Here is a 22,058-nt window from a genome sequence, read left to right as displayed (position 1 = left end):
CTGGGTAGGGGCTGGGGGAGAGGCTAAACTGACAAGGGGGACAGCCATGGCAAACCAGGGAAAACAAGAGCTCTGGGCCCCAGGCTCAGCCGAGCCTTGACCTTCAGGCAGCACCCCGTCTCCTGGGACACTCACCCCATATTCACCGAGAGCAGAGGGATGACATCCGTGCGGTCGGGGTACTGGTAGAGGATCCCGTTGCTGTTGGAGGAGTGAGGAGTGAGGCCCGTCCCAGGGCTAGGGCCACACAGAGTCCGGATCCCAGGCCTCCCCTCCCCTGCATGAGTAGTGGCCACCAGCCCCAGAGGCAAAGGAGGCCAGGGGCCGCCATCCAAGGAGGGGGGTGAAGAGAGAGCTGGAGGGCCAGCAGGAACATGGCTCAGATCACGGTTCCTCAGCTAGACCCAGCCCGAGTGCACCTGTGGCACCGTGGCCCTGAGTAGACTGGCTTTACAAATAACCCAGGGTACGTTTACTCTAAAGCCCTTGTGGAGAAGGGAGGCGGAGGTGTCCTCTTTTCAGGCCTTTCCCTCAGTGACCTGCTGGGGACCCAGCCACCCAACCACCTCTAGGGCCTGGGCCTGAGCCATGGGGCCGCGGGACTCCCACCTGAGCACCACGAAGCAAGTCTTCCAGTGTTCCTTGCCCAGGTAGGAGGTGCCCGCCTTGTAGTGCAGCATGCCTTCTTTGGTGATGGTGTTCTCGGGGGGAGAGCAGTGGCAGGGGACGGGGCCCAGGGACTCGTCCAGAGGGTCCTCCCAGTGCACAAGCCCGTAGAAGTGCACAGTAACGGCGGATGCCTGGGGGTGGGGGCAGCAGACAAAGTGGGTGAGGTCCCAGCCAGGCAGGTGGCTCACTGATGGACCGGCACCAGGAGTGGCCGTGGAGAGAGCAAGGGTGTTTTAACCTCAGGACATAGCAAGGAGGGAGGAGGACAGGACCCAGAGTAAGAAAGCCTGTCGCAGGCGGGGGGGGGGGGGGGGGGGGGGGGGGGATATTGAGAAATGCTAATGACACCTATTTGCATGGCTTAACCCTAATAGCAAGGCTGGCTGTCACACTAGTGTCTCAAGGAATGTGACCCACCTCCCTCTCCAGGGTTCTTACCTCACACTTAGATTCCTGGGCCACAAATTTGGCCAGTGCCAGCTTCTCCATAGTGGCATCCGTCAGGATACTGGGGTAGGGTGGCTCTCGACAGCCTTTGATCATGGCTGACTTCAAAGAAGCCAGAAAGAACCTGCGCAGGGAGCGGGGCTGCTGTCAGGGGCCTGGGAACAGGGCTTCGACCCGACAGGGCCTGGAGCGGTCACCGAAGCTTGAGGGAGGGGCCTGGCTGGACCCTGTGCTCAGAGCGGCAGGCAGGGCAGCGAGGAGGTGGGAGTCTGAGGTCATCAGACGGTCACTGGAGAAGGCCCGGCCATTCCCAATGGCTGAGGGGCCTTGGATGTTGACAGTGAGGGAAGACAGACAAGGTGACAGTTGGCAGGACTTGAACGGAGGGGCGTGCACGATGATACAAGTGCTGGAGGGCACAGCACGGCCCGGCAGCATGGCTCTGTGCCTTCCTTCCTGTTGGGCGACTCATGCCACCCCGCTTCCCTTCTTGAGGTCACCTGCGCTGACCACACGAGTCAGTCAGTTGGTGATGGTCCACTCGCCTGTCACTCTGACCAGACCACAGGTTTCCCTTCTGTCCTGCTCCCCACCCCCAGGCCACGCCACACCAATGGCAGTCCTGCTAGCGGGCCGGGGACTGCCACTCACTCAGCCAGGGCCACGTCGGCGGTGTCCAGCAGAAACTGCTTCCTGCGGTTGGTGCACACGAGCTTCACCGTCTGCTGGTCGAGGCCGACCTGCCAGAAACCACACCCTGACATGCACACAGGCCTTGGCGGGGAGGCAGTGTCGCCAGGCTGAGCGCTGGCTGGGGAGGAGGGAGCAGGCCCTGGGGTCGCCTCCACCTAAAGTCCCAGTAGCCTGAGTCAGGCAGGACGGTCAGACATCTGGTGCAGGAGGCAGCCTTGAGCTTGGTTCTTATCCCCGGTGTCACCCACGGAATCCTCTGTGAGAACCCCAGGGGCCAGTCAGGGGACGTGCCTCACTCTGCATCTCTAAGGGGGGTGGCCCCAGAAGCCCTGCACCTACAGCAGGGACACCAACTGCGGAGCCTGAACTCACCGACACATAGTCAAGTTCATTGTAAGAAACGGCCTCCTCCACCAGGTATGGCTTCTCTGCGGCCCCTGAGAGAGGAGATCCCAAGGCCTGTTACCCCGCTGGCCTCTTTCCTTCCCCTGCCCCCTTCTCCAAGGCCGGGCCCCTCTCGGAGAGGACCCGTCTTTGCCCTGCAGTGTGAAACCGCGCAGCAGGAGAACGGCATGGGTGCTCGTGTTTCGGGCCCTGGGACTGCCGGCAACACCTTCCTTGGAGTGCCTTCTCATCACGACAGGCCAGGCGGCTGAGAGGCGAGGGGCAGGGGGACTGGGGACACGGGGAGGGCCAGTCTCATCCCCAACCCGCTCTGCCAGGGGCGGCAGGCACCTTTCCGGAGCAGGTAGACGCAGCAGTCCGTGAGCAGCACGTACAGCAGCTGCAGGTTGCCCTCCATGTGCCCGGTGCTCATGCGGATCATCTGAGGGGCCGAAGCAGCCAGAGTCAGCCCCGTGGCGCCTGCCCAGACGCACGCCACCCCTCCGCACATGTCTGCCTGGCTTGCCCCGGCTATCTTGGGCTCGGTCCAGAGTTCCTGGGACTTACTTTGAACAGCTGCTCTTCATTTTCTCGAAACACGTGGATCATCAGCAGGAGCAAGTGATTGTTGTCCACCCTGTGAGGGGCCAAGCGTGGGAAGGGCGAGGTGTCAGCTGGGCCTGGGGGCACAGGCCTCACCTGCAGAGCAGGTGGTGGTGGCTCCACCGCCCACCGGGAGCCAAAGTTAGGGAGCGCACGTCACACCCCCTCTCCCCCAGCTAGGGCTCCTGGGAGTTGTGCTTGGTTTCTTGGGAGACCGGAGGCCCGATGTCCCCTGCTTCAAGGACTGGGCGAATGTCAATCCAGCCGCACAGACAGCCTCGCTTACCTGAACTCTGACGAATGGATCATCTCAGACGGGCTCCCCTGCCCCTCGTCCACCCCCGAGTCCTCGGCGCTGCTCAGACACGGGCTGGGCTGGTCTCGCTTGAGCCGGCAAAGAGCCTCCTGAGTCCCGGGCTCCAGCTCGGGCACAGGCCCCTCCCTGTCCAGGGACAGCTGGGCCTCTACCTCCTGGGCCTCCAGGTCCTGAGCCTCCCCCATGGTGTCCTCTAGGGGCCCAGGCGTCTGTCCCTCTCCTCCTCCTCCCTCTTCTTCTTGGCCAGCAGCCTCAGGGCTACTAGGAACATGCAGCGGTTGGCCAAGCCCTGCAGCGTCATGGTTGCTGCCACCTGATGTAACAGTGCTTGGACTCTCGACGGTAAAGCGGTAGAAGTCCACTGGGGCTGAAAGCCCCTCACTAAAGTCGCAAAATGGCGGCCTCTCCGGGGTAACCCCGGGAGAGCCGGTCCGAAAGGACTGGTCAGGGGGCTCAACGTGGGAACGCCAGGTGCTGGGGTCCAGCTGCCCGTTGAGCTGGTCAATGACCTTGCTCAGGGGCTGTCCCAGGCGCTCCATGGAGGTGTCCTTCATTTCGGGGATCAGCAAGCCCACGTGGCCGAGCTCAGAGCGCTCGCTGCTCCCGGCTGTGCGGCTCGGGCCCTCTCCCTCCTCAAGGGTGGCGTCCGGCGAGTCCCGCCCCAGGCCGGAGCTGCTGACGAGGCTCTCACCATCCTCCTGCCTGGCACACTTGTGCTGGCCGGAGGCTGGGTGAAGTGGACTTGCTTCCTCGTCCAATCTGGTCTTCTTCTTCTTGCCGACTTTCTTCTTCTTGGTGACCCTGGGATAGTCATGATGGGGAGAGACTTAGCACCTCAGTACCCCCGTCCTGAGGGAAACCAGGCTGGGTCAAAGGGGCGATCCTGGGAGTGTGACCTCCGAAGGCACAGCCAGTGCTTCCATGGTCCTGGGCAGTGCTGGGTGAGGGGTCCCGGGCCCCAGGGCAGCCCCGTTGCCGGCAGAGGAGGGGCAGGGGGCCGTGGGAGGGAGGCACAGATGACAGCAGCCAGAGGAACCCCTGAGCAGGTCCCATAGGTTCCTCCTGAGGGAACAACGGAGCTAGCTCTAGGACACAAACACAGGCCATGCCCTTCCACTGAACCCTCCCTGTGCGCACAATGGATGCTGCGCCGACCCCTCCTCAGCAGGTATCACCATGGACGAGCACCCAGTAATGTACTTCTTTTTCGGGGCTCAAACTCCTGGCCCTCCTCTTTGCTTCCAAGTTGGCTAGGGTGGGCCCAGCTAAGTGATCCCAGCTCTGAACTGTGAACGCCACCCTGCCTGGACCCAGCCAGTGGGGTGGGCCCCCTGGCTCCAGAGCAAGGCCCTGCCTGGGGCTGCAAGCCTCCAGGAGGCCGGACATGCACAGGGCTTCTTGTTCCCAGGGCAGAGCTTCAAGGGCAGTGGCTGGATCACCTCCTGAGCTGAGGAGGCTCTGGCCAATAGTCCCACTTTCACTCACCTCCTTCCCTTCTGTGTCCCTGCCAACGTGACAAAGATACTTTTCCTTCAGTGAGCTGGGCTGAACTAGAATTGGTATGGATCTCAGAAATTAAGCATTAACTTCCAAGATCTTCCTTGGGAAGAAGCGGTCTGAAGGTGCTATCTGGTACTAGAAGGACTGGACAAAGGTCCTGGAAGCCTGGACAAGGCCCCAGATACCAGCTGTGGCCACTGCCTGCGCCACCTGCCTCCAGGGCTTTGGCCTTGGCAAGAGACTGAATGTGTCATCTCCCCACTGCCCCACCAAATTCCTAATTTTTTTTTTTTTTGAGACAGGAGTTTCACTCTGTCACCCTGGCTAGAGTGCAGTGGCACCATCGTAACTCATACTAACCTCTAACTCCTGGGCTCAAGCGATCCTCCTGCCTCAGCCCCCCAAGTAGCTGGGATTACAGGCCCATACCACCACGCCTGGCTAATGTTTTCTATTTTTGATGAGGGGGGGTGGGGGGGAGAAGAGAGGGTGTCTCACTCTTGCTCAGACTGGTCTTGAACTCCTGACCTCAAGCGATCCTCCCAGGTTGGCCTCCCAGAGTGCTAGGATTACAGGCGCAAGCCACCGTGCCCGGCCCAAACTCCTATGTTGAAATCATAACCTCGACATGGTATCAGGAGGTGGGGCCTTTGGGAGGTGATTAGCCCATGAGGTGCCCTCATGAATGGGATAATGCCCTTATGACAGGGACCCCAGAGAGCTCTCTCTGCTGTCCACTACGTGGAGACACAGCAAGAGACAGAAACCTGTGAATCCAGAAGAGAGCCCTCGCCAGAGCCTGACCGTGCTGGCACCTCGATCTCAGACTTCCTGCCTCCCCAACTGACAAACAGCATCTGCTGTTCTAAGTGCCCGTCCCTGGCCCTTTGCTACGGCAGCCCGAGCTGACCAGCCCGGGCCGCTTCCCCTGGCCCAAAGAACGCCCTAACAGCGGGCAGGGTCTCCAGGAAGATGTCCAGCTGCCCTCAGGGGGCATCCCAGTCTACCATGGACTGAAAAATGATGCCAGGAGTGCACAGGTCAGACCCCAGCACCCACCTCCTCTCTGGGCCCCTTCCCGCTGACCTGATGACCTCGAGCTCCGTGCAGGCGTCTGGCAGGTCCAGGGCCCGGGACTCGTCCTTCTCCGGAGGGGTGGTGTGCACGGGGGTGGTATCGGAGGAGGAAACGACCTCTGCCTGCTCCTGGTTGAAGGGGTTGTGGCGCTGGGTGGGGCTCCGGGTGGAAGCCTTGCTGCTGGCCAGGTCCGAGGTGGTGGAGCGGGGGCCGCTGACGGTGTCTGTGAGGTCTCCGTCTGGGAGGACAAGGAGGCAGGACACAGCCCATCAGACACTGTCTGGGCCCCAGGCCCCCAGAGCAAGTTCCTCCCAGGGAAACCTGATGGGGTGCCCGTTTAGAGAGGAGAAGCCCCAACCCATCAGGACACGGGGTTTGTGCTTTAGGAGCAGCTTGGCGGGACACCGTCCCTACCACCACTGGGAGACCACCAGAGAGCACGACACTTTGGCCGGTCTGTGTTAAGGGCCCCCAGGCTCAAGGGACGGCGACCTCAGTGTGGCTGGGAGCCACCAAGAGGAGACAGTTGCACACCTCTGGGGTTAACCCCAGAGCCCTCCTGTCAGGACCCTCCGGGGGCAGTCAGCAGCAGGGCTGAGAGGTACCGACTCCCTGAAGGGTCCCCGCAGGGGCAGACAAAGTGGAACACAAAGGAAGAGGGAGGAAGGGGGAGAGAAAGGGAGCAGTGCAGACTAGGGCAGGGCCGAGCGGACGGGAGGAGGAGCCCGAGGGGTGAGGACCACAGGCGGGGGCAGAAAGAAGGGCACAGAGTAGAGAGGAGATGACAGAGCAGGGAACAAGAACGAGGGACGAGGGAGCAAAGGCAGGTGTGGCCATGGCTGTCCCCACAGAGGCTGCTCTCCCAGCATCCCCCAGGCCATGTAAGGGTGGAGCTGAGAACTCCGGGCTGATGGGTCCTGAGTCACACCCTCCCCACAGCACCACCTGGGGAGAAGGTGGGGCACTGCCGCCCCTCCAGAGAAAAGTTGGTTTGATGCCCACTGCCACCCACCCATCCATCCCAGGCTACAGGGCAGGGAGGGGAGAGAGCACTGGCATGGCAGCACACAGGCCATTTATCCCGTGGCAGGTGGGAGTGGCCCAAGCAGAGAACTGAGCCCAGCTGGTGACACCTCCTGGTGAGGGTTAATGGCAAGGGACACAGGCTGGTCCTGCTCCACTTGCTGGCCTATGCCCGTCTTGCTGGCCATTATCTGCCCAGAGGAGAGGAGGCAAAAATGCTGCCCCCAGCCTGCTGGGAGGGCCCAACCTGCTGGCAAGGTCTCAGTGGGTCTCGCAAACTGCAGGCAGCTGTCTGCTCACGCAGCACACTGTCTGTGTTGTTAAAAAGCATACTGTCTTTTAATGTAAGGGTAAAGAAGGGGCCAAAGCTGTTACCAGCTCTGCCAGAAAAACACTAGCAACATCTGAGACCTGGGGCCTCAGAGCCTGAGTTCTCAGATGCAGAAAACCAAGTCCTTCGTCAGAGCAGGGCTCCTGCCACGCCCACGAGTTCTTGTTCCGGACCCCAGGGTGCTCTGCACACATGCAGCTGCTCCCAGAGGAGTCCCGAGAGGTGAGTGACCCTGGACATGGTGGGTGTCAAGGTTGGGATACCCACCAGTCCTGTAAACAAGCCAAAGACCATGGAACGGCCACCCCAAATCCTAGCCCCGGAGCCCAGAGATTGGAGCTGCCCCAAGTCCTGCTTCCCTCCAGGTCCAAGGAGAACACAGAGCCTCCCCAGGTGAGCTGCCAGAGTGTGCGCAGCAATTCTGCAGTGCTCAAGGACTTAGGAAAGCAGGAGGTCACTGCTGGGGCAAATCTCCCCCTGCCCTGGGGGCCCAGCCTGGCCCCCAAGCAGTGCTGTTAGTTCTCAGGCCCCGGGGAGCTCTGGAGGGCTGCAGAGGAACGTCAGGCCCTGCTTGACAAGGGACTGCAACAGGCATGTCAGCAGGAGGTTAGTTGTTAGAATCAGAGGGGCAAACAACCACTGCCCAGCACGTGGGCTGCAAGAGGAGAGGCTGAGAGGAAAATGATGTTAGGATGGAATTCTGGATTTCAGGCTAATTTAACATGGGACTCTTCAACGCTACCCTCCTGGCCAGGTAACATAATTTATTTTTCCCAATGCTGTATCTTATTTCCCATAAAGTGAAACTATTTCATAGCCCTATTACGTGGGGAAAAAATCTCCATCATCCATTCCTCGGAGATCGTGTCTCTAACAACACGGGGAGAGCCCCGCTCCTCATCCTCTGGGTGAGGCGGCTCTCACCTCCCGGCCAGGCACCCCCACCCCGGCTGGAGGTGGCCCACAGGGCAGGGGGCTCTTTACTAAAGGGGATCTGGCGTGGCCTCGGATTCAGGGGAAGCAGTCACCTTATCAGAAAGTCAACTTTTGCGTAATTACAGGAGCCTGGGGAATAGCTTTATGAATTTATGCAAGCCCAGAAGCAGGTTTCCGGCAGAAAACTGCCCAAGCACTGCTGCCTGGTAGCCAGAGTGGGAGGGCTGACAGATTTTATTCTATCTGCCTTAAAACTTCAAAGAGATTCTCCCTGCAGGAAGTTTCAGCTGTACCTGGGCAATTCACTCACTTGGACCTCAATATTGCTCCAAAACACACATGAGGAAGCCGTTAGGAATGGGCTGAAAGAATTCAGCTCTGTCTCTCTCCCTGATGAACGTCTGACCCAAAGGAGCTTACGATCCACAAGTTTAAAGGCATCGTTTTCCAGAACAAATCTCGGCTCACTGGCTCAGGCCACTAGTGCCCTACAACTCAGCGGCTTTCCTATACACCTCGTAAGCATCAACTGGCACCAGATTCAGGAAGGGTGATCCACTGTCCCCCAAACCACAGTGACTCAGTGACTCCAAAAGGCTACCACACAAAGGCCAGAGTCCTGCACTGGGAGAAGGGATTCACCTAGGTCTAAAGGTCAAGTTCTTCTACTGCAGAATTCCATCTGTTAGGACACCAAACTTGGCTTTATTATGATCATGGGCGTTATTATAAATAATAAGGAGCTGATTTTGATACATGCAGCAAGCTTGGCATGGAGACATTGCAAAACAGGAAAAGAGGATAACAGCGGACTCTGTCCCACCTTCCCAGTCTGTGCTGGGTACAGACGGCACTGCTGGAAACACATCTCCAAAATCATAATCTACAAAAACGAGGGACAAAACTGAAGATTAGAACACAGGCAGTGGAGGGACAGGGAGGGTAGGGGCAACGGGGTGGGAGACATGGGGAGAAAACAGGAGAGGAAAGACTTAAACTTTCTACATTTTATCTAACAACCTCAGGGACCTTACTGGGGCCCTGGCTGCTTCTTAGCTCCGGCACTGGCCCAGCAGCTTTTGACAGGCTGGAAAGACCTCTGGTGACAATCCCTGTCCACACCTAGAAGCTGGGGCTGGCACAGAGACACCTGGACACCCTTGTACCTAAGCTTGTTTTCTACCCTTTGCCTTCCTTCCCTCTGCACCCCAGCAGAGCAGTAAGGTCCTGCTCGAGCACCTTGAGCTGTGCCATCTCCAAATTGCTGAGATGAGGTGGGCCCAAGGGGACACCTCTGTCCACGCTGCTCCGGCTGCTCCTGCCAGGCCCACCCCCCGACTTCTCCCAGGCAGCCCACGGGCCCCATCGGGACAGACTGGGCCACCATCTGCTCAAACACTGAGCACCACAGGCCTCGCTAACAGCTAGTCTGAAAGTGACCTCCCTTCCCTGGGACTACAACCAGTGACACAGCAGAAATACAGAAAGAGGAAGGTCAAGGTCTCAATGCTGAGGCAACTCTGGGGAGCTCCAGGGGCTGAACGTGTACTTGGATCCCCTTCCGGGGGGTGGGGTGGGGTGGGGTGAATGAAGAGACCTGGTTTCCCACAGGGGACAAGGCTGGGGCAATGGTCAGTTTTACCAACAAATACCAAGGTCCAAGGTTTGAAAGAAACCAGGCTGTTCCAATAAATTGTTGGACCAAAACAACAAAATGACCTACAGAGTTCTCCTCAGTGTCTGATGCAATGGGTGAGACCATCCTGAACACACCAGCGAGGGCAGGAGGGACTTGGAAATTGGACAGACACACGGGACACTGTGGCAGGCTCCCCCGAGGCTTTTGACCCACTCAGCTCTCTCTTCTCCTTCTAGGAGTTGCTCAGCCTCTTTCTGCCTAGGATCTGGGGTGGGGTGCCCTCTCCAAAGCAGGCAGCGCTCACCCCTGTGACGGTCAGGCATGAGTTCCCAGGTCACATTGCTCAGAACACTGCCCCGGGGCACGTGACTAGAGCCTTCTGGAAAAGGGTCTAACATGCATAAAATCTCATTTTGGCTCTTTGTGCCCAGAATCCATATTTTAGCCACCAGAGGGACTCTGAGTAAATGAAGATCTGGGAAATGGCTGGCCCTGAGTAACTGAAAATTCCAATCACCAGACCAAAACTAGCCAAGAAAGACGTCACCCAGCCAGGCTTAAGTGGCTCCAGAGTCCAGCTGCCAGCGGAGGCTGGCTCCTTTCTGCCCTGGGCCACTCACCCTCACTAGATGGGGCAATTGCACTGTCATCCCACTCCAGGTTGGTGGAGGTAACGGAGTTGAAGGAGTTGAGGGACAGGCTGTCTGAGCCGTGGACCGAGCTGGGAAGACGGTCTTCAAAGTCCAGCAGGTACTGAGGTTTGTAGTAGTCGGGCATGTAGGGGGCCAGGTCTAGGTAAGGGGCGTCCTGAGGAGAGAGGCGAAGAGGGAGGTTTGGTGGGAGGCTCAGGTGGGCTGGAAAACAGCGAATCCAGGCTTGGGACACGTGCATCTGCCTCTGCCGTTCCCTCCCATGCTAGTTTTCCCTTGGGGAATTAATGGGCTTAAAGCAGTGAATTCAGACATAAGCTGCTAAGAAGAGCAACATGAATGGTGCTGGCTTTCAAAGCTGTGGACTTCGGCCTGACAGATGACAGGACTCTCAGAGCCCCCCTACACCCTCTGATATTTCTTCGATTGCTTTTACTATTAGAATTGCTCATTTTCTCCAATTTCTACTACTGGTTGAATATCCCTTATCGGGAATGCTTGGAACCACAAGTGTTCCCAGATTTCAGATTTTTTTAGATTTTGGAATACGTCCATTACACTTATCAGGTAAGCATCCCTAATCCGAAAATCTGAAATCCGAAATGCTTCAGTGAGCATTTCCTTTGGCGTCATATCAGCACTCAAAAGGTTTCAGATTTTGAAGCATTTCGGATTTTGGGTTTTCGTATTAGGGATGTTCGACCTGTACTAGCCAAGTTCCTTTTTCAGTCTGTGCCATGAGGGCAGGAGCCACGGAAGGTGACTCAGTTAGGACAGGGCAGCCACATCCATCTTGATGCGCCTGAGTCACGGACGTGCTTGGGAGCCTTTTTAGCTCCAGGCCAGCAACACATCTGAACAGTGCGTGAAGTCGGGGGAAGCTTGAGCAACTGAAGAGGGGGGCCCAGAGCACGGCAGGTGGGAGCATGGTGTTGACGGCAGTTGCTGGGATCCCAGGAATCAAAGGGCTGAATTTGCTTTGTCCTCAAACGCTCATGTCCTAAACATGCAGGTGACTCTTTCCGGGCTAAGATACTCCAAGCAAATGTGGCTTTTCTCCAAGTTGCACAGAGAGACAGGAGGAAGCGGTCTGAATCAGGAGTTCTTGCCATAAATAAGCTAAGAGAGAACCACCCCCCTTCCACTCAATTCCATGACCCTGCAACCTCTCCCGCACCGGAACACACAGGCCATCCTCAGTCACTCCCTGAAAGAGGCCTGAAAAGTGAAGCCACCGCTCGGCCTGCCCCCACCCTGCCCACCTCTCTGCTTCCCATGGGAGGCGGGAGCTGTGGTGTCTCACCAGGTCCAGGTCGAACCGAATGAACTCCAGCCCGGACACCAAGGTCAGGAAGAGTGTCAGGTGATCGTGACTGCAGACCAGGGCGTTCCTGCGAGACACAACAAGCCAAAATGGTGCTTCTGGGTTTGGTTACCAGCTTGGCCAACCTCACCATCATGCCAACTGTGCTGAAATTTGACATGTGACATTCCGTCCCCTGGATGGCACCCGGCTTGATAGAGCCGTACCCACCACTCTACTTCTGCCATTCTCCTACTAGGTTTGGAGCCACACTGCACTGTCCTGCCAGTGTCTTCAGAGACGGGCCTGCGTGAGGCCCGCCAGGCTCTCAGCGGCTACTAAACACTGTTCCTGCAGCAACCCCGGCAGCGGGGGAGCCAAGGGCTGGGCGCTCCGGTCAGGTTGGAGGCCAGGTAGAGGATCGTCGGGCAGCTGCCGAGCACCCAGCTGTACACAGGAGCCCAGCAGGACGCCAGTGCGTGGCAAGGGCCTCTGGGAGTGGCTCTGAGGCCAGGAGAGACAGGCCACTCCGACACTCACTTGACGTAGTACTTATGCAGCAGACCCAGGTTCTCCTGGAACAGCCGCAGGTAGCTCTCCAGGGAGTTCTCGTTGAGGGCCAGGTACAGCCAGGCCCGGCCTGCAAACGAAGGCAGGAGTAACTGGCAGGAAGGCCTGGCAGGGCGCTGGCGTTTACTTGCCAAGCAAGGGCAGAGAGGAAAGAAAGAGCAAGTGAGGGGAGCGGGCACCCCACCAGCCTTCTCACTTGGTGGGACACCATAACGCCTGGGCTCTTTGTTTTCCAGGCAGACCCAGCCCGTGGCTGGCCAGGACGCTCTGCTAAGGGGGCAGGCTGCATACTTCAGCTGGCTCTGCGCTGATCCCGTAGCTAACACTGATCCTACCTGGGGGGGGAACCAGACTCCGCATCATGTGCTCAGGCTGGGATCTGACAGGAGTCCAGTTCTTGTTGGCGGCTCCCTCTCCTTCACCCCATCACTGCTGTGCCACTAACTGTCACATGCAGGGAGATAAGAAGCCTCGTGCAGGGTGCCGGCATTTTAACACCCCACGGCCTCCCGGACACCACAAGGTAATCAGCCTCCCAGGGCTGACCCTGAGTCTCAAGCTACCCATGAAACGGGTCCTTGCCCAGTGTCTCCTTGTCACTACTCACTGCGCCCCAGGTTGGTGGCCACATGCTGCAGAACCTCGATCTGCTTGATGGCCTCTCTCCGGGTGAAATGCACCACGAGCACCCAGTAGCCAGAGGACAGGTCTTGCAGGCTGAGAAAAGAGGACAGGAGCTGCCGGGAGCTGCAGGGGGCTGCCCTGCGAGGCTGCAGTCAGCTGGCCCGCAGCCTTCACGTCACCGCTCGAGGCAGGAAGTGACGGAGTCCCACAGGGTCCCACAGGCAAGCAGCACGCCTTCACACCATCGGTTCATCTGTGGCCAGCCCGCCCCCCAGCATGTTTGTCTGCACAGGGACGATTTACTGGGATGACTGCAGACAGACTGCAGCCCACTTGAGTGGAACAAATCTCTTTCTGCCAGGGGCAAAGAGAAAGGCACAAAAGCTGGGGCTTTCTCTCTGCAGGCCACCCATGGCCCCGACTGTGCCCCACGTGCTCCCGTCTTCAGAAACTTCCTCCACCTCACCCGTACAGCAGCGCGTGGTCCAGGTGCTCACACAGACGCTGCAGGACCTTGTCGTGATTCCGGATGGCAGGGGTCTCGTCCTCACACGCAGCAAAGTAGCTCTGCAACTGAAAGGAAAAAGCTCCCCCAAATCAGAAATGGATAAAGAGGAGGGCTACAGAAGTTCTGGAATCAAGAAGGTAGCTGAGGCCTGTAATCCTAGCACTCTAGGAGGCCAAGGTGGGTGGATCGCTCAAGGTCAGCAGTTCGAAACCAGCTCTGAGCAAGAGCGAGACCCTGTATCTACTAAAAATAGAAAGAAATTAATTGGCCAACTAAAAAAAATATATAGAAAAAATTAGCTGGGCACAGTGGCACATGCCTGTAGTCCCAGCTACTCAGGAGGCTGAGGCAGGAGGATCGCTTGAGCCCAGGAGTTTGAGGTTTCTGTGAGCTAGGCTGATGCCACGGCACTCCAGCCCAGGCAACAGAGTGAGAGTCTGTCTCAAAAAAAAAGGTAGCTGAGAAAACCATAGTGAAATGATGCATTCGTGATAACAGAGACATCTACTTCAAACCACCCCATCCCAGCTGCTGGTCCTGTACTGGAAGTTCCAGAAGGCAAAGGCTACACCCTGACAACCTAGTCCACAAGAGGCCCTCACCTCAGTAAGCACTTTGCATGATGACAACTTGATGCATAGGTCTCAGGTGGTGTGCACTACATATAGTGCTAGCCATATAAATGCCACACACATCCCGGGGTTGTGCAACACCCTGCTTGGAGCTGCCCTCTGCACGCACTAAGAGCCGAGGGACTGGGGCACCTGGTCTGATGGCCTTCCTGCCAGAGGCTGACACAGGGCACTGGATTTGCCTGAGGAAACTGACAAGGCTAGATATGCATCCGGGCGCACGCCAGGCTCATGTTCACCCTACACCAAGGACACTGTTCCCAGGCTGGACTGATACAAGGAGATTTGGACAGCAGGTGAGGTGACCTGCAGCACTGTGCAAACCCACCAGGCTAATGAGGAGGGCAAAGGTGGCTCTACCGGCCTGGTTACAGCTAACCAGTAACAGTTCTCTGCAACCCCAGTTACGGAGGGAGGGCCACTTTCAAGTAAAGCCCTAGAAGAAAAGTCTCTCCAAGTTCACATTAGCCATATCTTTGCCAGCTGTTGCCCTTGCCATGGCCAGAAGGGAGAAGAACACACGGAAAGAGCACAGATCCTGAATGCTCGTCTTAGGGTTAAGCTCTTGGGACAAATGTGTTCTCAAGTGTTTTCTGGAAGCGGTGGTAGAGACGGCCGCAGCAGGCAAGATACATCAACCACACCAATAAGCATGTGCTCTTGGAGAGAGGCCAACGATTCAGTCCTCACAACAAAAATAGCCTCTCTTCTCTGTGGCCCGGAGAAAGCCCAGCAGCCCCGCTAGCTGGGAACAGACCTCAGTGCTGCGTGGTCTTCCCTGCCCTCCTCCCAGAGGCAAGCAAATCAGAGCACCAGAAGGAAAGGTTTCTAGAGCTGAAAGAAAGAGCAAGGAGCCCACAGAACTGCACAACTCCCTCTCAGCAATGCCCGGAAGCATTCCTGCACACTTTTTAGTATCGAGGTACTGCAACACTGGTGGCAATCTTTTCTTTTTCTTTTTTTTAATTTTAAAACCTAAGTAAATCTGAGCTCAGGGAGAGTTAGGCAGATGTTAGAGCTGGAAAGATCTTAGAGATCCAGTGAGGTTTCCTTATTAAAAAAGCAAAACAGAGGCTTATTCATTTTCTTGATTATAAAAGTAGCCATACTGGCCGTGCGCGGTGGCTCACGCCTGTAATCCTAGCACTCTGGGAGGCCGAGGCGGGCGGATTGCTCGAGGTCAGGAGTTTGAAACCAGCCTGAGCAAGAGCGAGACCCTGTCTCTACTATAAATAGAAAGAAATTAATTGGCCAACTCATATATATAGAAAAAATTAGCTGGGCATAGTGGCGCATGCCTGTAGTCCCAGCTACTCGGGAGGCTGAGGCAGCAGGATCGCTTGTGCGCAGGAGTCTGAGGTTGCTGTGAGCTAGGCTGACGCCACGGCACTCACTCTAGCCTGGGCAACAAAGCGAGACTCTGTCTCAAAAAAAACAAAAAAACCCCAAAAAAACAATAAAAGTAGCCATACCTACCATAACACTCAAGGAACATGGAAAACTATCTATCTGTTTATTTATTTTTTGAGACAGAGTCTCACTCTGTTGCCCTGGCTAGAGTGCCGTGGCGTCAGCCTAGCTCACAGCAACCTCAAACTCCTGGGCTCAAGCAATCCTCCTGCCTCAGCCTCCCGAGTAGCTGGGACTACAGGCATGCGCCACCATGCCTGGCTAGTTTTTTTTCTATATAGTTTTAGTTGGCCAATTAATTTCTTTCTATTTATAGTAGAGACGGGGTCTCGCTCTTGCCTAGGCTGGTTTTGAACTCCTGACCTTGAGCAATCCTCCCGCCTTGGCTCCCAGAGTGCTACGTTTATAAGGCATGAGCCACACCAGGCTTGTTTATTTATTTGTTTTTAAGCGGAGAAGGTGTCTAAGGCAAGAAGAGGTTAAGTCCCTCAATATGATTTTTAGCTAAGAGAAGGACACATGGCTGGAACTCAGACTCCTTTCTCAGACCAAGATACCTTTAAAGAAAAATTATTTTGAAAACAACATGTGTTTGTTGTTTTTTTTTTTTTTAACATTATCTATAATAAGAGCATGTGCTTGTTGTAAAACTGCAAGTGACGTGGAGATGTATATAAAGCCCTCCCACACCCCTGTTCCCTACTGTCAACAGCTGGGTGTACCTGTATCCTCCCAACTCTTTTCCTGTATATGCAGACCTAAGAAAAAAAAGGAAAATAGGCTCCTGCTATACTCACTGTTCTGAAACTTGCTTTGCCTTAAAGATTACATGCAACGTATATCTCCACGTCACTACATACAGACACTGTATTTGTTTTCATGGCCACACTGTATTCTAAAATATGATATACTATGCTTCAACCACTGTGAAACATGGATTTCATCTCCAATTCCTTGGTGTCACATATATTGCAGTGATCACCGTGCAGTCCTGTGCGGGCATTTCTGTGCGGTGAGTGCTTACAAGTGGGGTGCTGAGCCGAGGGACTAACACACCTACAATCGGCCCATCTAGAACGCTGGATCGCTTTACGCTCCCCACATGCTGGCCAACACTGGATAGAATTAGTCCAAATCTTGCCAGTCCAACTGGTGAAAAATAGTACCTAATTAATTGCTCTGAATTGTATTTCCCTGATTAAAAGTGCAGTTGACATCCTTACTAGCCATTTGGTTTTTCCCCCACAAACTGCCTACCTTTGCAGAGTCTTTTCCTGACTGCTTGTGTTTTTCTCAGTGACTCGGTGCAGCTCTTTAAGAATTTAACCCAGTTTGTTATGCGTTATTCCCCCTCAGTGTCAAGTGACCTCTAAACGTCGCTTTTGTTTATTCCCTAGTGAGAAATGTTTAATTCTTATGTCAAATCTGTCAACCTTTTCCTATGCAGTTTCCCATTTTTCCCAGTCTAATATTATAAAAGTACCTTTATTCTTTTGTAGTTTTAGGACATTGCATTTTTGTTTTTTTATGTTTAAATCTTTACTTTATACATGGCATGAGGTGAGGGTCTGGCTTTATTATTTTCTAGATATATAACCCATTTTCCTCATATTTACTAATATTTATTAATGGTCCAGCCCCTTCGCTACTTATCTGTGATTTCATATGCCCCTTTCTAAACTATTTCGCATTATTGGTCTCCTGCCAGTCCCCCATTTTTAATTCTTTCACTCTATTCAGCATTTTGACATGGGCAGAACAGTCCACGCCAGCCACCCCAACTGTTCTTTTTCAAAACTGTCTTGACTATTCTAACACATTCTTTTAATCAAATTTCATTACAATTCCATTTTGGATTTAGAAGAGAATTATACTGAATTCACAGATTATTTGGGGAGGAAATAATATTACAATATTGAGCCTTCCTACCCAGGAACGTGGGATTTTTCCCCCCATTTATTTAGGTCTTCTTTGGTAAGTTTTACAGTTTTCTTTAGATATGTCTCACATATTTATTTCCAGGGGAGCTGCATCCCTACACGTGGTATGAGTTAGAGAGCAATCTGCAAACTCGAAACAATTACTGCAAAAAGCATAGAACACAGGGCGTATACCACGTGGACCGTGGAGGCTCTGAGGGCGGGAAACGTGGCTCCAGAGCCTGGCTCTGCTACTACAGAGTTGGGCACCTCTGGACAGCTATCTAACTCTCTAATGCTCATTTTTTCTCAGCCGTCAAATAGCTATAGAAGGACTGTTTCGAACTGAGCTGTACAATGTTGTAGTCACTAGCCACATGTGGCTATTTGAATTTAAATTAATTAAAATAAAACAAAATTAAAAATTCAGTTCTTCAGTTGCACTAGCCACATTTCAAATGCTCAATAGCCACGGATGGTTAGTGGCTACTGTAGGGGACAGTGCAGATAGAGAACATTTCCATCATGGTGGAAAGTTCTATTGGATAGTGCTGATTTAGAGGATTGAATGATAAAAAGCATGCAAAATGCTTAGCATAGATCTGGGTAGGCAGCGAGTGCTCAACAAACACTAGCTGAGATTATTAATAACAAACCCACGTGACACGTTAATAACAAACACATTAATAACAAACACATTAATAACAAACCCACGTTTAGCATTTGGCTAAACATAAGCTGAGCAAGAGTAAGACCCTGTCTCTATTATAAATAGAAAGAAATTAATTGGCCAACTAATAGATATAGAAAAAATTAGCTGGACATGGTGGCGCATGCCTGTAGTCCCAGCCACTCGGGAGGCTGAGGCAGGAGGATTGCTTGAGCCCAGGAGTCTGAGGTTGCTGTGAGCTAGGCTGATGTCACAGCACTCACTCTAGCCTGGGCAACAAAGCGAGACTCTGTCTCAAAAAAAAAAAGAGTGTGGTTTCTGTAGTCAGACAACTTACTCAGTTTGAATGAGTTCAATGAGGGATCCCTCTACTCAGTCATTGGGTGACCTTGGGCAAGTTACTTAACCTCTCAAAACTCAGTTTCCTCATCTGTAAATGGCTTTGTACCTCCCCTATAGGTTGTCATGAGAGTTCAGATAATGCTTATACCACACTTATCGAAGTACATGATACTTCATAAACACTTAATAAATGTTAGCAGCTATGATGATGATGATGATGATGATGATGATGACACATCTTACAAACAATTCAATCATCACAGCAACCCCATAAAGTAGGTCACAAAACTAGTAAGTGGCAAAGCCAGACTTTTAAACTCAGGTCTTTTCGTCAAACCAGGGTTCAAGATCCCTTAATTAATAATATACATAAAACATTAGACTCGGTTTAAATCCCCTCCTAATATGTTTTAGGGGAACCCAAGAGAGAAAAATACAGTCCTCTCTCCTTTGAATCATGAGAACTAAAAAGCCCACATTAGGTATGAGCTCAGTGTCGTCTGCAGTTCTGCTTCTTGGAAGACAGAGCACGGAGAGAAGCCAGCACGGCTTCTCTAAGAAGAAAGCTCGCAGGTTATTCTCTCTGTCCTTGTCCCACTCTGGCATCTCCCTAGTGAGGAAGTAAGTGTCTTGTTTGGTGAAAACAAGCTACAACTGCTCCAAGAGGCACTTTCCCCACTTCTGGGAAGAAATTCATCCTGCTGATCTGACTGCCAAACAGCTCTGTTTCCTTTCTGTTCATGCAGATTCGGGGAAAGGCCAGAACATTTCAGAATTAGCTGGGGTCTGTCGGGAGCAGGGTGGCTGGTGGGCCTGCCTCCTATATTGTAAATAAAGTTTTATTAGAACACAGCCACACCCATCTGTTTATGTATATCATCCAAGGCTCTTTCGTGGCTGGGTGCAGTGGCTCACACCTGTGATCCCAGCACTCTGGGAGGCCAAGGCAGGCGGATTGCTCGACGTCAGGAGTTCCAAACCAGCCTGAGCAAGAGCGAGAACCCATCTCTACTATAAATAGAAATAAATTAATTGGCCAACTAATAGATATAGAAAAAATTAGCCGGGCATGGTGGTGCATGCCTGTAGTCCCAGCTACTCGGGAGGCTGAGGCAGAAGGATCGCTTGAGCCCAGGAGTTTGAGGTTGCTGTGAGCTAGGCTGACACCACGGCACTCTAGCCCAGGCAACAGAGCGAGACTCTGTCTCAAAAAAAGGCTCTTTCCTGCTACCGTGCTATGACAGCAGAGTTGAGTAGTGAGACAGAAACTACAGGCTACAGAGCCTGAAGTATTTATGATCCAGCTCTTTACAGAAAAGTACGCTGACCCTCAGTCTGGAGCCTTGAGCACAGGTGGCAAGGAATGTACACTTGCGGCCAGGCACAGTGGTTCACATCTATAAGCCCCGCACTTTGGAAGGCAGAGGCCAATAGGACTGCTTGAGGCCATGATTTCGACCAGCCTGAGCAACATAGTGAGACCCTGTCTCTACAAAAAAACTTAAAAAAAAAAATTAGCTTGGCATCGTGGCTCACACCTGTAGTCCCCTTTACTTGGGAGGCTGAGGCAGGAAGATTGCTTGAGCCCAGGAGTTTGAGGCTGCAGTCAGCTAAGATGATACCACTGCACTCCAGCCTGGGCAACACAGCAAGACTCTGTCTCTTAAAAAAACATATATATATATATATATATATATATATATTTTTTTTTTTTTTTTTTTTAAAAAGGAATGCACACTTATGACAGGCTTGCTCAAAGCTCAGTTCAGCAGCGTCCAGAAGGGGAGGTTCAAGCCATGAAGTGTCATATCTTTGAACAAATAGTTACTGAGCACCTACTATGTATATATCAGATACAGTGGCAGAGATAAGCTATGTGCAATATATAGTATGGCACCAGGGAGTAATAAGTGCTATAAAGAAACAAAGCAGGGTATGGAGGTCTGTTATAAATGCAGGGCCAAAGACCTCCCAGAGGAAATGACCGTGTGGCATCTGGGGGAGGGAACAGCAGAGGCCACAGTGAGGAGGCTGCAGCCCTGGGGGCAGGGGTGGCAGCGTGAGATGAGGTCAAGAAGGCAGCCAAGGGCCAGATAACGTACAGCCAGACAGGCCCTGGTGAGGACTGCGCTGCACTGCCCACTTGGTGGGAAGTTACTGGAAGGTTGAGGACGGGAAGCAACATAATCCAATGCGATGGTACAGGCTGCTACAGCCTCTGTGTGGAGTGTGGGCAGAAGGCCAAGGTGGAGGCAGAGAGAGACTGGCTCGAAGGCGATCCCAACTGCGGACCGCGGGATGGCGGGAGCAGGGGCTGGCCCGGGGGATGGCGTGAGGAGGGCCAGGTTCAGGCCCTGAAGGCAGTGCTCCTGGGATTCACTGATGGATCGGACATGGGGGACAGACAGACAGGGAGGAGCCAACGGCGATTCCAAGGTTTTTGGTTTGAGCAGCTGAGGGGCAGCACCATTCTGGATCGGGTGGAGTTCTGCTCTGGCCGGGACAAGTTCAGAACACTGTCAGATACCTAATGGGTCTCAGTTCAGGAAGGGGTCGCGCCACCAGCCTTTAGGTGGCATTTAAAGCGTGGGAGCGCAGGAGGAGGGGCGTCTGGAGGGCTGAGCTGCCTGGGCCTCAGCTCACACCAGGCGTCCTTGCCCACGCTGCACAACAGAGCACTTGGGGAATGTGAGTAAAATAACAGTGCCCAGGGCCCTCCCAGACCACAGAATCAGAACCTCTGGGGCAGGGCCCAGGAATCAGCATTTCTTTTTAACGGCCCTAGGTCGAGATCACTGCCTGAGGTGAAGGAGGCACAGCCTGCCAGGCGAGCAGAAAACCTGGACAGTGTGTGCTCCAGACACCGGGCACTGGACAGAAAAGGGTAGGGGAGACGGAGAGCAAGAAGAAAAAAGGAGGGAAAGGGAGAGAAGGGGGGAGGGAAGGAAAAAAGGAAGGAGACAGCAAACACAGAAAACCCCTGTGACCAGTTTTGCCAAAAGGGAGGCAGGAAAATGGGTGGAGCTAAGGAGCAAAGTCAGGGAACTGGAAAGACAGGACGGGCTGTGGCCACCCCAGGGAGGGTGGCCACAGGTGGACGCCCAGGCGCAGGTGGGTCTGTATGCTTGATGGTGGCAAGACCAAAAAAGTCTCAACAGAAGAAAATTTAACAATAAGCAAGATCAGCTGAGAATGAAGAGAGGGATTAGGACTTAAAGCAATTTTTTTTTTTTTTTTTTTTTTTTAGGCCAGGCGCGGTGGCTCACGCCTGTAATCCTAGCACTCTGGGAGGCCGAGGCGGGTGGATTGCTCGAGGTCAGGAGTTCAAAACCAGCCTGAGCAAGACCCCGTCTCTACCAAAAATATAGAAAGAAATTAATTGACTAACTAAAAATATATATATACAAAAAAAAAAAAATTAGCCGGGCATGGTGGCGCATGCCTGTAGTCCCAGCTACTAGGGAGGCTGAGGCAGTAGGATCGCTGAGCCCAGGAGATTGAGGTTGCTGTGAGCCAGGCTGACGCCACGGCACTCACTCTAGGCTGGGCAAGAAAGTGAGACTCTGTCTCAAAAAAAAAAAAAAAAAAAAGCAATTTTTTTTTAAATGTCATGATTTCCCTAAAGTCCGTGACCTCTGAGGCCTCCGTCTGAAAGCATGCTTCCAGGCCACACTCTGCACCAGCTGAGCTGCTCTTCTGTCCCTGCTCCTGATTTTCTGGGTGTGCCCAGGCCCGGGATGAACTGGCTCTGCACATTCCAGACTCTCCCAAAGCCAGGAGCACGGTGCTCCCCGAGTGCTCTGGGAAGAAAG

The 22,058-nt window shown here is 53.8% G+C and overlaps 1 protein-coding gene across 2 annotated transcripts in view; it reads right to left on the bottom strand.

Annotated features, from left to right (window-relative positions):
• The window catches only part of PLEKHM2 (pleckstrin homology and RUN domain containing M2), a 38,605-nt gene that overhangs the window by 2,209 nt on the left and 14,338 nt on the right, over positions 1-22,058 (bottom strand). The window contains exons 2-16 of one of the 2 annotated variants that reach the window (XM_020281590.2): positions 13,232-13,338; positions 12,749-12,858; positions 12,112-12,211; positions 11,572-11,659; positions 10,239-10,425; positions 8,803-8,862; positions 5,699-5,927; positions 3,083-3,913; positions 2,761-2,830; positions 2,545-2,635; positions 2,182-2,246; positions 1,768-1,856; positions 1,108-1,240; positions 610-800; positions 136-201 (exon numbers count right to left, since the gene is read on the bottom strand). In XM_020281590.2, the coding sequence (XP_020137179.2) occupies positions 136-201; positions 610-800; positions 1,108-1,240; positions 1,768-1,856; positions 2,182-2,246; positions 2,545-2,635; positions 2,761-2,830; positions 3,083-3,913; positions 5,699-5,927; positions 8,803-8,862; positions 10,239-10,425; positions 11,572-11,659; positions 12,112-12,211; positions 12,749-12,858; positions 13,232-13,338 (2,417 nt within the window). The remainder of the gene's footprint in view (positions 1-135; positions 202-609; positions 801-1,107; positions 1,241-1,767; positions 1,857-2,181; positions 2,247-2,544; positions 2,636-2,760; positions 2,831-3,082; positions 3,914-5,698; positions 5,928-8,802; positions 8,863-10,238; positions 10,426-11,571; positions 11,660-12,111; positions 12,212-12,748; positions 12,859-13,231; positions 13,339-22,058) is intronic. The other variant, XM_012763048.3, reaches the window with a different exon arrangement.

This window comes from Microcebus murinus, chromosome 2 (assembly GCF_040939455.1).
Source record: "Microcebus murinus isolate Inina chromosome 2, M.murinus_Inina_mat1.0, whole genome shotgun sequence".
Classification (NCBI taxonomy): Eukaryota; Metazoa; Chordata; class Mammalia; order Primates; family Cheirogaleidae; genus Microcebus; species Microcebus murinus.
This window is presented reverse-complemented; position numbering and strand designations above follow the sequence as displayed.